General features: G+C 52.1%; 1 protein-coding gene across 1 annotated transcript in view; it reads right to left on the reverse strand.

Moving 5' to 3' along the window:
* Window positions 1–1,532: 1,532 nt before the first annotated feature.
* Window positions 1,533–15,825, reverse strand: part of COL6A1 (collagen, type VI, alpha 1) — a 23,029-nt gene continuing 8,736 nt past the window's right edge. Inside the window, exons 20-35 of the mRNA XM_010148428.1 lie at window positions 14,346–14,408; window positions 10,418–10,480; window positions 9,896–9,958; window positions 9,363–9,413; window positions 9,234–9,269; window positions 8,703–8,765; window positions 8,209–8,274; window positions 7,551–7,586; window positions 7,154–7,190; window positions 6,280–6,288; window positions 5,288–5,421; window positions 4,142–4,251; window positions 3,657–3,840; window positions 3,371–3,545; window positions 2,919–2,948; window positions 1,533–2,143 (exon numbers count right to left, since the gene is read on the reverse strand). Of these exons, the coding sequence (XP_010146730.1) occupies window positions 1,533–2,143; window positions 2,919–2,948; window positions 3,371–3,545; window positions 3,657–3,840; window positions 4,142–4,251; window positions 5,288–5,421; window positions 6,280–6,288; window positions 7,154–7,190; window positions 7,551–7,586; window positions 8,209–8,274; window positions 8,703–8,765; window positions 9,234–9,269; window positions 9,363–9,413; window positions 9,896–9,958; window positions 10,418–10,480; window positions 14,346–14,408 (1,731 nt within the window). The remainder of the gene's footprint in view (window positions 2,144–2,918; window positions 2,949–3,370; window positions 3,546–3,656; window positions 3,841–4,141; window positions 4,252–5,287; window positions 5,422–6,279; window positions 6,289–7,153; window positions 7,191–7,550; window positions 7,587–8,208; window positions 8,275–8,702; window positions 8,766–9,233; window positions 9,270–9,362; window positions 9,414–9,895; window positions 9,959–10,417; window positions 10,481–14,345; window positions 14,409–15,825) is intronic.

Here is a 15,825-nt window from a genome sequence, read left to right on the forward strand (position 1 = left end):
ACTGTGTGGGTTTCTGAATGTTCAGAGCTCTTAAAATTCAGGTCAGAGGAACTTCCAACGAGATTGTGGAAAACAATTTATTTGACAAATTTCCAAAGTGGACAATTTTAGTAAAACACAGGCATAAAATAAAACTAACTCGTACAATGGATTTTTGGATACAAAGTAAAGAGATGTGGGATGCTGATACCTGGCAATCACTTTTGCTTTCTCAAAAGCGCATGAATTTATAGCAAGAGCACCAATGGAAGCACTGAAACAAAATCTCACCCAGCCAAACCACATCTGCAGCGTGGTCCTGGAAACAACCTTGTAAACACCAAGGGCCTGCATCACCCACATAGTGATAGCACCTTTGTCAGTATTTCTGCATGAGTCAAAGCCCCTGGCAGATAATTGTGGGGAAAGCCCACAGCCTTTCCCTTGACTTTGCTGGGCTGTGGATGAGGCCCTAATTCAATATATAGTACAGTTAGTGGGTTTCCCTAGGGCCCAGGTTCCTAACTCCTAGATGATCCTGTAGAAACGGTACTCCCAGAGCTCACTGGGAATTAGACAGCCTGGGTCTTTTGAGAAAAATAAAAAATTAAAAAGAAATCCCACTAACTGGGCTCAGAGAGATTTTTCCAGAATGGAACTTGGACTGTAACACAAGTCATCAGGTTATTCACGAGGTTCCTGGTTATACTGTAGGACCATGAGATAGTTAGCAAAGGAGTGTAGTTATGTAGTTTCTTCTAGGATTTCCCCCTTCCCCAGTAGCTGGTGTCCAACTTTCATTTGGTTGGTGCCTAGCCTCCCTGCCCGCAGTGGAAGTGGCAGAGTTAAGGGATGCTCCACCACCCACCTCCACCCCAGTCCTGGGAAGTCAAGTGCCCCACCCCACAGCACCGGATACCAAAGATTCTTCCACCCATGCCTAGTACATAGGTGGTTTGGAAGTCCAGCCCTCCCTCCCCCAGGCATAGGAGATGTGAAGCAAACTTGCCAGCCTTGACAACAATCCCCTCGCAAAGCTTGCTGAAGTGTTTTGTTTGAAGCACAGCATGGGGTTAGGGACCATTGCGAGCCGGGCAAGCGCCCAGCTGATGTATGAAGGAAAGAAGCAAGTGAACAACAAAAAATATGTATCTGAAGAGACCATAATCAGCCTTATGAGACTAAGTTAGTCCTTAGTGGTACAAAATTCCTCATCCTGATTCTTTCCTAGCAAAAAAACCCCAGTGGGATGAGGTTGCTTTTGTTGTTCTGGAGGCTTATTGCTAGGTGCGCTTGTGTTTGCCTGCTGCGGGGAGAGAGAGGCAGTCATGGGCAGGGAGGGAGGTTTGAGGCTAAGAGGGTAGAGATACAGGTGAAGAAGCCAGGGGAGAAGGAAGAGGACTATGCACAGCCTGGCTGTGGCACTATGGCTATCTGCATAGGTGCAAATTTCTCAGGATGGTCAAGAATACTGTTAATTTTTTCTTTTGATGGTTTTCATTTTTAGGCAAGACAGAAGCAGGCATGGCTTTGGCAGCAACCCATCCAGATGCTCAGTCAACAGCGATCTTCCTGGACACAGTTTGGTAGAAGACGCCACGCAGCAGCGAGGTATAGTCGGGCACACGGAAGAGGTGGCGCTCCCCATAGACCACATCATAGTCTGCACTCTTCCCTGTGACCAGAACACGGATGTTGGGCTCATTGGCTTGGCTGCCCACCGCCAGCACGTAGATCTCTATGCCGGCCTGCTGGGCTTCCTGCACAGCCCTCTCGATGGCCCTCGCGGTGATCCCTTGAGAGTTGCCGTCAGAGAACACCAGCACCCTCTTCTTTGCCCCAGCATGGGAGGACCGTTGGTACAGTGCCGTGACGTACCGCAGAGCGGCGTTGATGTCCGTGGCGTCGTTAATGAACTCCATGTTGTCAATGGCTTTGGCAACGATCGTGTAATTGTACTGGAATTGAGTTTCCACTTTCTGCTGGTTCCTGCCGCTGTATTGGACCACCGAGACGCGAACAGAGTCGTCAGCAGGCTTGCCAGCCTCCAGGAACCGCTCCGCCAGCCGCTTCACGAACTTCTTGGTGGTCTCGAAGTTCTTGCTCCCCACGCTGGTGGAGCTGTCCACCAGCAGTGTGATGTCTGCCAGCCCGGTGAAGGTGACTGTAAGGGGAAAGGCCCAGGGCTCATTACACTGCTTCCCTCCTCCTCCTGCCCCTTTCCACGGGAGGCCGGTGAAGTCACTGTCTTGCAGGTTTCCTGCCTTGTCAGACTTGGGAAATCCTTGCTTTCTGGGTATTTGCTAGTTTGGTTTCCCCTATCCTAGTGCTGTCCCACACTTGTCCTTTTACCCTTTCATTCCTCCTTTTATTTGGTTTATGAGAAACTGCATTCCCAGGTACTTATCTGGCTCAGATAATCTAGTCACTCTTTTTGCTTAAATATGGTGCGTGTTTTCCTTGTCTTAGGCTGTCCTTGCGTGTCTGGGGGAGCACTTCATCTCCCGAGGCTGGATTCTTTCCGTGATGTCTGAGGATTGTATACATTTCTGACTTGGAGGTGTACCCCACTAAATTCCTCCCTGCACTCAATTTTCGAGCACATTTCTTAAATATCCCTGCCACAGTGCTGACTTTTGCTCATGCTCCTACCACCACATAACCACTGACCTCATTACCTGCCTCAGCTAAAGCCTGTGAGGGCTAAATCTGGCACAGCATCCTTTCTAGTGCCAGAAAAGCAACTGTCTAGGCTTTTTCCTCAGGTGCTTTGGGCTGGCATGTATGTGAGAGACCCTGTGAGTGTCCGACAAGGCTTGCTCACTTCTCCAGACTGGGACCCTCCCTGGTGCGAGTGGTCTCTGAGCTCTGTGTTCCCACGAACTCCCACTTCCCGCACCCACAACCCCCTTCACATGACATGAGGGTTCAATACTCACTTGGGCAGGTGTAGTCTGGACATTTCTTCTCTGTTAAGAAAATTAGAAAGAGTAATGTCACTGACTCACCCAGGGGAAAAAAAAAAGAAAAAAGATCACTTTTCCTATAGCACAGCTTTCCACGGAGTCACAGCAGGGACAAACACTCCCCTCGGTCACAGCCACACTGTGCAATGGCTCTATGTGTTCAGAAAGCACCAAAGTGCATGCTTGAAAAAATACTGTGGACAGAGATGTCCTGCAGCAGGACAGGACCTGGACCTGGCTGCAAATTATTCTGAGACACAAGACATCCTTGTCCCTTGTTTAACTAAACCTTGAATGCTGTTCTCTTCCCTAAGTACCTGCATGACAGGGGGAAGGGAAGGGAGGGCAGTCTGCATCCCTCACCCTTTTGCTGAGGCAACCCTCACCACCTTCCCTATTGCCTCCAGGCACCACCTCTCGCTCACCTTGGCAGACGTACGAGGTGATGTTCTGCAAGAAGGTGTCATCCAGGAGCTCAGCATAGTTGTCCCTTTGAATAGACAGTCCTGGCCTGGTCGGTCTGCTTAAACAAGCGATATCATTCAGGTGATCTGGATTCGGAGGGTTGCGGAAAATGTCACCTATCCCAAGAGAAACCACCTGCAGGGAAGTTAGACTCCGTCACCAAAAGCATTCATAAACTTGAACGCCTGTCACTCCATGAGGGTGCTTCTAGTGACACGTGTCACCCCTGCCCTAGTGTGCCCTTACCGGGGTGACATCGCACAGCGAGTTAAGTGGGGTAGGGTCCCGCAGCGTGTCAGAACGTCCGTCCGTGATGACAATGGCAACGCGCTTGTCAGACGTGAATCTCCGCAGCAGGTTGTCCTTGGTGAACTGCAGAGCTTCTCCAGTGAAGGTCCCCCCAGCTATCCATTTCAAGTTCTTGACTGCCCTATAAGCAGAGACACCAGTAAGCCTGCAAGCCCTGTCCCACGGATACTGAAGGAGCCCCCCAATGGAACACATAGGTCTGACATGTTTGCACAGCAACATCCCTGCTCGGGGCTTTGGGTGAAACAGCAGCAGAGTCCTTGGCCTCAGCACTACCTACAATGCCACCAACTGCTACTTTCTGCTCCAGAACATTGAGCATCCCTGCAGCTGCAGGAGCTGCTGCCCTGGAGATGGAAGATGGGAGGTGAGTAGGTGTCCCTAGGTCAGGGACACGATGTGCTGAGACACTGCAGACTCACTGTTTGAGCGCCCCAATGTTGTCTATGTTGGCATCCCCCATGGCCACCAGCTCCTGCGTTTTGTCATGGCTGTACTGCACAACACCCACGTGGGACTCCCCAGGTTCAAACTGTTGGAAAAAGTAGAAGCCAGTTAGGGTCAGAGATCTCAGGGGACCCTGGATACCTGAACGCTTTCATGACAGGCTCTGCTGCCTCTCCCCTGCCTTATTCCAGGCAGAAGGAGCCCCAGTAGGAGTGGATGCGCATAGGGACCAATTGGGTGAGGCAGTGAAACAAGATGCAAAACTCAGGTTTCCTGGCTCAGGGTCTCAACACAGGCAGTGTTGGGTGGCTAGGAGTAAGCCTTTTTTCAAAGCTTCTGTTTTTCTTCCAACACAATGGTTTTACTGCCCAGTTCTAGCCTTTCAGGCTTTTCACTCTCTCTTTGCCAGTGATGGAGACATATTCATGCCTACAGAAGTATCCAAAGGTAATATATCATGGCTTTACAGCCTATGTGCTATGGATGTGTCCGATTATACCTTAAGGAAAGGCTGGATCCCAAACAACCCTTCCAGCAAGGGTAAATGAAATTTCCCACACACAGCAGGTTACCAGGCAAGAGTTAGGAGAGCAAGAATTCGTGTCCCTCTTCAGACTGAAAGACTCACTACCAAGACAATATTGCTGTTTTGGGCAGCAAAGATTCTTTTTAGCAGTGTGCTTAACTGGTAACCAAAACCCAAGCTTCAGTACAAATAAGGGTGCCTAGGGGGCCGGCCATCAGGAAGCTATGGGAATTTGCACTCTCTCTCTCGTGTTACCTCCTCCAGCCACCTGAAATGATCATCAGGACAAGATGACACTAATTGATCAGGGGAATGCTTTATGACCCATCTGCTCTGGGACATGGAGGAAGAGTTCTCAGCCACAGCAGACAGAATACCTTTGCCCACAAAGAGTGAAATGTCTAGATTTTGGGACAAAGAACCTGTAGCCTCCATCCCCTTATGAATACGGGAGGAATCAAGATCCACCCCAGTTAGACACTTGAAATTAAGCATTGCAGAGGCTCTTTGGAGTGGAGGCATCTCCCTGTTTTTCTGCTTGCAGTAAAAACATGAGTGCACACAAGTGCATCTGGACACTCAGTGGAAATCTCACCTTGACACGCTCATCCTTGCTCAGGCGGTCAATGACTTTGATGATGAAGTCCTTGGCTATCTGGAAGTTCTGCAGGCCGATGCTCTCCGAGCTGTCCAACACGAAGAGGAGGTCGACGGGACCGCAGGTGCACTCTGCGGCGAGACACAGGAGCGGAGGGGCTTGTGTTTTCTACCTGAGCAGCAGGTTTTGCAGGGAGGCATAGCAAAGCAAGCAGCTGATGTCTGCTGCTGGTCCTGACCAGGTGGGTGCCTGTCCCCTATCCACCCACAAAGCACGGTGCCAGATAAAGCAGCAAGACAGCTGCATGGGAGACTTCAGAGTCAGCTTACTAATTTTCCACTCACACTTCACTCAGCACTCCTTATGGGACATGCAGTATTTCCAAGCTGTGAGCACCCCTGAAACAACCAGTAATTATTCCAAAGCCTGTTTCCTCACAGCCCTTCTCGCTTCTTCTATTCACCCAGCCCAGGAGGACAGAGGTGACACTGGTGGGCTGGAGGGGGCTGACTCAGCTTGCTCCCCCCTTTCCCATGGCTGAAGGACATAATGTGCCCTTGGCTCTTCCTTCAAGCTTTTGGACTGCAAACCCAACCCATCAGGACAGCAGCAGAGGGGAAAAAACCCAGCACATTTCTCTGCAGACCAGCACAGGACTTGGGAGGAGGAGGAGGACAGAGGTGGACCCACAGCGTGCCCTGAACTGACATCCCGTCTCAACGACAAAAAGGGTGGAGAAAATCCGCCTGCAGTTTGCTGGCACAGGGCACCTGGGCAGCACTTTGCCAGTTGTGGGACCCAGCCACAGCAGTCTCTGGATCCACCCTCGGGGAGAGTTTATTGCCCTTCCCTGCCTTGCTCATGCTTAGTCCTCCCGGGCTCCCACCGCATCTCCACAGCGGAGGGCAAGGAGCAGGGAAAGGGAGCGGCACAAGCAAGGAGAAGCGCTAGCAAATGTTTGCAGAGCAGCTTTGCCAAGTAACACTCACCGCAGCAAGCTACAAGAGAAGGGAGAGAGAATGTTAAAAGGCTTGACAAAAGGGTTTTTCACCCACAAGTGCAGACTGTAGGTTTCTGTTTCTGCAAACCCAAAGACACCTGGTCTGGACAATTCAAGCTGATGGAGGTTTCTCTCCTGTTTGGAATATCCAGACCTCTCGTTTTAGACTATGATGCCCTGACTTGGAACACTGCATGCAGCAGAGCTCTGTCTCCACACACGCTGGTGCGTTCTTATTTAAATAAGAATACAAACAAAACCTAATCCTGGAGGGATTAAGTCAATTGCCAGAATGTGGAGCTCAAACTCAGTTCCTTAAGTACCCTGTGTCCTTCCAGCATTTCATTAACTGGCCATGGGCCAGAAACCCTTTTCAGCACATGCATACTGCTGCTCCCCATGGCAGGACACCCCAGAACAAACCTCCCTTTCCTAGCCAGGCCCTGCTATTTAAGAAAAGAAACCCTGTAAAAACACTCCACACAGATTTTACACAGTTTTGCTCGTAATTTCCCCAAAGGGTAACTGCATGTGCCCAGAGCCAGACAGCAAACCAGTCTGGTTCCACACATGTGAAACATGGTTGCACGACCTACACACACTGGAGATCGATCTGGAAGTCCCTGTGTCAAGAGAAGGGACACCAAAACACCAAACATTTGCCTCATTTTGGTTGCTGTCCCCGCCGCAGGGAGGACCCTCCATTCCTCCTCCAGCTCATTGACTTAATTATGACTCCTGGGAGTGATGCCCATGGCATCCCTCAGCATGCTACCTCGGGACAGCCCTGTAGGTCAGGAAAAAAGCAGCCACTTCCCTCAGGGATCAGAGGTGGGTGAGAGCAGAGGTACAGGGATACTCACAGCACATCTTCATGATGATATCCAAGATTTCACATTCCTGAAAACAGAGGTAAAGAAACATTTGAGTAACAGTAAAAGCAGCTGCCTGGCTCCCAGTCCCCCTACATCCCTCCACTCCAACCCCCCCGCAATGCTGCTTTGTGCCCTTGAAGCAGATCCTGATCTGCAAAGGAGTGATGTGCAAGTGGGGGACACGAAGGAAATCTGGCCAGTGACACTCACTGGGACAGTACTGGGGGGCAGACTTGACTCAGCCTGGGAGCACAAGGGTCCCCCAGCAGCAACCCTCCCCCCTCCCGGGAGCCATCATGCTGATGGAAGCATGAAGAGGAGCTATGTAGCTATCCCAAGGGAAGCACAGGGCAAGCAAGCAGCGCCCGGATCCTGTCCCACTCACATCTGGTCCTGGAGGCCCCACAGGTCCTGGTGGTCCCTGTCAAACAGAGGCATGGAGAGAGCAGTTACAAGAGCAGCTGGTCCTATCCGTGGTGTACCCTGCCCGTACCATACTAGAAAAGTCTTTTTGTTTCCCAGTTGCTGGTACGTCTTCTTGCCTGCATGATGCCCTGAGGCTGCACAGGCACAGAGGGAGAGAGACCCCCTCCCACATGTGCTGTGCCCACTGAGACGGGAAGGTAAGCTTTTGGTGTGGGCAGCAAGTACGCACACCATGTGTGACGTGGCTTGGAATTGCCTCCACGGCATCCAGGAAATGGACGGATGGCATTTGCTCAGAGATGCCTCACCTGTAGCCCCTAGGCCAACGTGAGGCAATGCAAGCAAGGCTCAACATGAACTGAAACGCCTTCAGGCTCGGGGTGGCCACTCTGAAAGGCTGCTCACCCCTACTGAACCCAATCATCCAAGAATGCTTCGGCTCACGAAAAAGCACAAGTGCCTGTATTTTCTGCCTTGTCTTGGGATGAACGCGATTCCAGAGACCCACGTGCCAGGCTGCAGCGGTGGGTTTTCAAACTGCCTTGCTCCTGCTGGGAGCTCCATCAGCCTGGCACACCGCACGCATCAGCGCAAACCATGCCAGGGTCAGTCCTTACCGGGCGGCCTTCAGGTCCCCTGTGGCCCTTTGCTCCTTTGATGCCCCTGGGGCCAGGGGTTACATTCTGGAATGAAAACAAACAAAATACACAAATCTCTGTGTGTCAGAGTGCAGTGCCATCCCCTCCAGATGTCTGCTGGGCCCTGCTTAACCACAAAAATGTTATGGGAGATTCCTGTACCCAACCAAACGAGTTAGGGCTTGGGAGGGTCAGGATGGACACTGGGAATATCTCCCTCCACAGGACAATGGTGAAGCACAGGTGCAAACTTTGGTGTTACTGGAAGCACACAAAGCTTTGTAGAGGTGTAGCATTCACCACAACATAACAGATCTGGAAATTTGCCAGCCATAATCTGACACAACATGAACATCTGGAGAGAGCTCCTCTTGCCATCAGACAGTGCTCAGTGGCAAAGGGCACTTGCAGACTTACCAGGTCTGATGGGCTCTAACCCACAGGCATGTTTCAGCTTTATACAGATTACTCACATCATTGCCAGGGTCTCCAGCTTCTCCTTCATCACCTTTAGGACCGACATAGCCTTTTGTTCCCTGAAAAATAGTATAGAGGAGACTCCTGCATGGACAGCTGTTGTTTGTGTGGTGAAGTTGGTGCTGGCATGCAGTGACCCTGTGAGAGCTGGCTTGGGATGAGGAGCTAAGAGCAGTGTATAGGCTCCTTAGCACCAAACTGCAGTGCTACTGAGGGAGAGAGCTTCTCAAGTGGCCTTCACTATTATAGCACCATATAGCTATCCCTGGGTGGCATTCCCAGCCCCAAAGTCTGGCTCCAGGGCTGCAACAAAGAGGACTCTGCCCAGGCTGGCATCTTGGGTGTTACTACCAGCGCACCAAGGCAGGACACTTCCAGGGAGAGGTGGGTGGGAAGAAAAGAGGGCTTTGGAAAAGCAGGCTGCTTCAGGGAGCCTATTTCCCCATGTAGCTGAGGGAGAGGCTCCAAGAGCCAAGTCACTGGCCAGGGCACTTTCTGCTGGATGTACAAGGAAGCAGCACACTTACGTTAATGCCAGGGTCACCTCTGTCTCCTTGTGGCCCCTGGGGATGAAGGAAAGGAAGCATGTTAGGTCATATGAGCAGAAACACCTGTCTTACAATTTCAAGCAGCATAAAGAAAAGCAGCCAACTTACAGGGGCACCGGTGAATCCAACCGTGCCATTCCCAGGAGGGCCATCCTCCCCCTGCAAAGGAAGGGAGGAATTTGTGAGATAAGGAAAAGCAGACCCTTTCAATAGCGCAGCAGCAGCAACCTGCCCTCCTTGGACAGCTCATCTCCACAGCAAGATGTTTGCGCAAAAAGTTGTGGCTGGTGGGTTGGACACTGATGCAGGCAGATAAAAGGGACATCTTGCTTGTGCGTGACCTGCACAGCCCCAAGAAGAGAGCAACACTGTCCCTCTCAGATCAGTGATACAGCCACAGGCTCGGAACACACTAGAAACATCAGGTCTCTGCTGCTGGAAAGTACATCCCAAGGCATCCCTTTGAGCCTGCAGATAGGATGTATATTCAAAACCAGGCTGCTTACAGTTTTCCCCAGCATCTCTCAGCCATATGAGAGTGCAATTTCTTTTCTCCCTGTCCTGGATTATACGGTGTGGAACCAGCCTGTTATATATCATTTCTACATTGCATGCAATCCTCCCAGACAAATACCACTCACCCTTTCTCCCATCAGGCCAGGGTCTCCGGGCAGACCAGGTGCTCCAGGCAATCCCTTTGGGCCCTGGAAGTAGCAGAAGAAGTGATCAAGCATTGCACACAGTCCTTCTTGCTGGGAAGATGATGCCTTCTGAGGCAACCAGCTACCATCAGGGGAGGGATTTTGCTTATACAGGAGCAATGCAAAGTCCCCATCCAAGCTTAGGATTCAGCTTGCTCCCTTGTCCTGGGTATCCGATCGGCTGGCAGATTCAGGTGGCTGCCCTTGGAGAGCAGTTCCCCAGCTTCTGTGATGGGAAGTCATGTGGCTTGTTGGGTGGCTATACTGTTTCTGTGAAACGGCCTCTGGGAGGTGGGAAAAGGCAGTCATGGCTTTAAGGACCCATAAAAACACCCTGGTGTGTCTGCACCTACAACAGGTTCCCAAGATCTGAGGGATTGGGGGCAGCCCTATTGGGTAGCATCTCCTGGTCTTCCCTTCATTCCATTTCCCCAGAAGATGCGGTGATGAAGCAGCACTGACCTCATTGCCGCGGGGGCCATCATCTCCCCTGTAGCCCTTGGGTCCAGGAGGTCCAGCTTCACCCTAAGAAAACACAAGAAGCTCTCACAACAGGGTTTTTCCTCTTGGTGCTGCTTCTGCCCCAAAGGGCTGGTCCCTTCATTTAATGATGTGGGTGGGGGCACCCACCTTGTGCCTCCCACCCATCAGTGAGTCACTTCTGCCTCAGCCAGCCTCACAAGAAAGGACCTATTGATGGGGGATGCCTTGGGAGCTGTGCCGGGCTCCCCCTCCATGTCCCCTGTGCACAGACTGCAGCTCCCCATGCTTCCTTACATCCTGCTTTCACTGCAAAACCCTGTCGGAGGCAGCCCTGACAGATCCCTGCTAAGTGTGAGACAAAAGCAGCAGCTTTTTAGGACTGTGCACTGCAGGCATGGGACAAATACCATGTGCTTTCAGTGGCAGTCAGGCTGTGGGAAGGAGCAGCCTCCGAGCAGAGCTTCCAAGGCTCCAAAAGCCATCCATCTCCTCCACACCTCAGTCCGGTGACAGAGGAACTGGCGGAGAAAACCAGGAAGAGAGGGATAGATGATTTCTAGCAGCAAAGCACAGCTGGGTTGCACAGTGGCATCTCATCGGTTGGGACAGAGGTGTCCCGTGGTCAAGAGCAGGGTCCTTGGTGGAGCACATCACCCTGAAGGTGACACAGACCTCCCTCCCCAGAGGGCCTCCCCACACTGCAGGGCTCAGACACTTCTGGGATGCAGCAGAGCTGGCAGAAGCCCTTCTGTGGCTCCGGGGACGTTGTGTCCTCAGGAGGCTGCAGAGCCCTGGCAGCATGCGCTGGAACAGACCAGAGCTGTCACTCTGCCACATCCCATCTGGGCAGTGGCCGCTTGGTCCATCAGCCTTAGGGCTGGCCAGAGACAGACAGGGACAAGAGAGGAGGTGGAAGGAGGGTTGGGGTTTTTTCCCCCGCTCTGAAAGCTCCAGTAGATGTCCAAGGGAACCTTCTGCTTGGTGCCAACAGCCCTTCACCAGGTTTACTTGCCAGGAGGTTGGTAATGACGGTGGGTTAACAATTGGGTAAGAATGCTCTTGCTCACAGCTCCAAACGCTCGAGCAGGGCAGCATCTGGGTGTGCAGCTGGTCCCCAGGTGATGGAGAGGGCAGAGGGAAGGCAGAGAGCAAGCCATGGTGGGAGTGAGCGATGGCTTGGCAGCCAGCCCTTCCAGCATCGCGGCTACAGGCAGCCGTCACACCAGTTCAAGACTCCTGACCTCTGAAATGCTTCCTGCAACAAGCCATGTGACTGCAGTTTCCTGGCACTTGCTCAATGGTACCTGGGCTTTGGCATCACAGCAGCACATGCCTAAGAGCTTCCTCTGTATTTCCAGTGCATCAACACCACCTCTGAGCTTTTTGAGAGCTGCTTCAGTGTGGTGGCTCACCCTAGCCCAGCTTTGCAGCTGCTCTCTCACTACCTGAAAGCTGAGGACACTGAAGTACCTTCCAGTGGTTGTCTCTGCTCCTCTTTGCACAAGAGCAGCTGGGAGAAGTTGGTGCCAAACATCCAAGCATGCCACACACACCCTTCTTTCTAATGAAAGGTGCAAAGGTGGGTGCAGAGGACTTAAAATTACACAGAGCAGGGCACCAAACTGCTCAAAGGCATGTGACCTTATTTCTGCACAAAAGCTCAGAAGAGAGAGAAGCTGGGAAGAAAGGCCAGGAACTCATGACCATTCACATCAGCCAAAGCTGGATCCACAGCACCTTTGGCTCACGTTGGCTGTACATGTCCTCACTGCAGCACACAGCACAACTCCCTCACAGCCCTGGAAGAGTTTAGAAGATGCCAGATTTTTGGTCAGGAAATCTTTAGTGGCTTCCCATCCACTACATTTCTAGGTGCGACAGGAACTGCAGGAGGGATGGACACCATGGCCAGGAAAAGAGACCACCAAACCTGCCCATGAGGATGAGAGAAAGAGCGTGCTGACCTTTAGCCTCTCTTGGATAGAAAAAGGATGAAAGGGAGTCACAGGTTAGCGGGATCCCTTTCCCCTTGCCAAGAGAAATATGCTCCAAGAGCCAGAGCTTGCAGATAACACGGCTTGAAAAACACTTGTGTTTGCCAAAGTCCTACTCTTGTCCAAGCCCAATTACGCACTTATTTTTAATTTGGCCAAGCAAAAGCATTCTTCCTCAGCTTATGGAAAAAACTTCCTTGCTTTGCAACTGCTTTTGAAATCTCCCTGGAGTAGTGGAGGCACTGAGGCAGTCTCTGGTCTGGGGAGGCATTAATGCTGCTTCTGTAATGCTTCCTTCTCTGACAGGGGTCTGACTCTAGTTCAGTGCTGTGGAGGAAAAACTAGTGTCTCACAGGCTCAGTGACAGCAGGAAGACCATTATTTCTCCTTTCTCCTCCTCCCCACCAGTGAAGGCTGGCTGGAGACAGGATCTACCTCAGTCTGGCTCCCTACCATGCTTGCAGTTCCTAGGCTTGCATCAAATCTCTACCTTAACTCTCTTCTGCACAGTCCTTATCCTGCCTTGAACCCAGAATGAGCCTTTACCACATGGAGAGCAGCTCCAGTCCTTCCTCCTTCACTAGTGTCCGCCTGCAGCACCAGTCTGTTGCCTGCATTATTCAAAGACCTGCCTTCCTACCAGGACCACCTCCCAAAATTACACCTCTCACCACAGCAGTGCCCAACAAGCTGGATGCTGCCAGGTACTCTTTGATTGCGGCAGGAGCTCTGCTCAGCTACAGATAGCAGGATCTGGACAATCCCCCTGTGTGAATTTGGGGCTCTTCACTAGGATGAGACAGGCTGAAGGGAAGCCCATCCCCACACAAGCACAATCCTGGCACAAGCATGTCCTCTCCCCAGGCTGTGGCATGGTGCAGGACTGCTGTGGGGGTCACCCATGCTGGGGGATAACATGAACACAACAACAGCCCCTTCATGGCTGTCCTGCACTCCAGAACTCCTTCAGGGCTTTTCAACATGTGGTCAACCATGAAGGAGTTCAAAAGTTGTCTCATCTTTGTCCTCACACTGGTCCCCAATGTTTCACCCCTTGTGGAAGTCCTTCTCCACAAATGAGTGAATTCAATACTTCCTTTGGGAAGTACCATGGGCTCTGTCAAAACTTTGATGGTATGGGTAAGAGGAAAGTTGTCCCCCAGAGCCCCATCCAAGGGTGATGTCAAAGCACAACCCCCTTGGCCATTGCAATAGGGCATTAACCCAGCAGCACATCGAGTCCCAGAGCTATCAGCTGGGATCTGGGTAAGTGTCTAGGAAGAAAGTTTTTAATTGTGCGAAGGACAGAAGCCTTCCTCAGGCTGGAGGTCATTAGGTCTGCTCTCCAGAAAGCCCGTGGGGTCTGAGAACTGTTAGTTCAGGCACATGAGGACAGACCAACCCCAGAGCAGGAGGGTCAGACCTTTGCAGTGAGCAGCCTTGAACGCTGGCTTTGGGACAGACGCTCTCTGCAGATGCCAAGGGAGTCAGGGACACCGCTGGGACCCTGTCAGGCTGTCCTCGCCGACACAAGATGTCTCAATTGACTCCCCTGACCAAGGTGAGCAGCGACTGGCCCCAGGCCTGAATATTTTGTGCGTTGCTGCAGCAAGCACTTGCCAATTTCCAAATCTGTCAGACATGTTGACATCTGTTTCCATGGGATTGAGAAATGGTGCAGAGGTTGCTGTGTCCCCAGCACAGCAGCCAAGTCTCCATTATTTTAGCCCTGTTTATATGCTGGGTTCTCCAAGAAATCCTTACCTTCCTTCACCAGCTTTGCTTCCAGGTCTGGAACATGCTAAGAACCTGCCAGAAGATACTGTGGCATCAATCAACCCCCCCTACCCCACTCTCCCCACTGCCCCAGACACTTCCACCTAAGATCCATAAGGTAGCCCCGAGCTCTTTACCTGGTCTCCAGGTGGTCCCAGAGGTCCTTCCCGCCCTTGGTCACCAGGTGGTCCAGATTCTCCCTGAAAATGCACACAGAGGGCATGAGAAACTCAAGGAGGGAAAGGCAAAGGGCCTGCGTGCAATGGGGAGTGGGGATGCACTGCCAATAGGATACGCTGGATTAAAAAGCAGTCAATCAAACAGGAGGTTTGAGGCAGATTCAGGAGCTGGGTAGAAAACCATCAGGGGTGTGGGGACAGAAAGATGGGCCAACCACAGCCACTTGAAGCCAAGAAGATAGCCTTAAGAGGCTACCTTCTGAAGGATGGGAGTGCTTGCCTCTGGGTGACATGTTTCAGCCTATTTTATGCCAGAAAAGCTAATGCCTGGAGAGATCCATCCTGCAAGGCTTCTACAGATACACGGCCCTGTCCCCAGAACCCTGTAGTGGCTTTTCCCAGCCACACTCTGCAGCCATGGCTGCTTTTCTAGAGCAGCTCCTGCCCTGGGCAGTTTGCACAGAGAGGAGCTGCTGTCCCCGTGTGTAGGCAGAGGCTCCAGGCTAGCAGTCTCCTTCCTCTACCCCATCTTCCTCACTCAGCCAAGAGGATTTCTAAGGGAATGAGCCAGCAGATGGGGGAGGACAACCTCACCTTTCACTGCTGATGCTCTCCCCTCTCTTTTGCCAACACTCAGCACCTTGCGCTGGGCTAGGGCTGTTTGCAGAGAACTGACAGTCCAGGAGAGCCCGAGGCTGGGTGTTTTTGCACTCCAACAGCTCGAGTAGAAGGAAATGCCCAAGGGCTGAACACAGCTCACTTCCACTTAACCAACATGGAAAGGGACAGCCTTCCACCAGTCCATCAGAGCTGCATCCCAACAGGGCAGCCCATCCACCAGACCTGGGCTGGCACCAGGGCACCTTCTCCATCTGGACCCACGGCCAGGAGCAAGCAAACCAGGGAGGCAAAAGGAGAGCCATGAGGCTTGGACCCCAGCCCTGCACCCCAAGGGCTTGCTGCAAGTTCTGGGCAGTTCAGAAGACAGCTTCACACCCCCACACCACCACCCCTTCCCCCCCCCAAATCAGAGCATTGCCCCTTACAGGGCTGCACAACAGCTCAGCACAGAGCTTTGCACTTCGCAGCCAAGCTGTGGACAAGATCAGCCGGCACCAAGCTCTGCAAGACAAGTGTCTTTGCACGAGGTGTTGCTCTGCCTGCAGCCCTGGGTCGTGGAGGGCCACGCAGCCCCCAGCCTGCGAGGAAGGGAGGTGTTCAGAAACCTTCTGTGACACTCACACCTGACTTAAAACTTTGAGGAAAGCAGTTGAAAGTTGGGTGACTGCTGTTTGCAAGCTAGAAGCTTCCAGATGCCTAAGCCAAACAGTAAATACAAAACACAACTTCCAAAAGGCCCTGGATGCTGGTGGAGACATTTCTGGCGAGGTTACGCAGCCTCGTGCTTAGACTAAAACTTGGAAGGAAGCAGCCCATC

This window comes from Eurypyga helias, unplaced genomic scaffold (genome assembly GCF_000690775.1).
Source record: "Eurypyga helias isolate BGI_N326 unplaced genomic scaffold, ASM69077v1 scaffold15270, whole genome shotgun sequence".
Lineage (NCBI taxonomy): Eukaryota > Metazoa > Chordata > Aves > Eurypygiformes > Eurypygidae > Eurypyga > Eurypyga helias.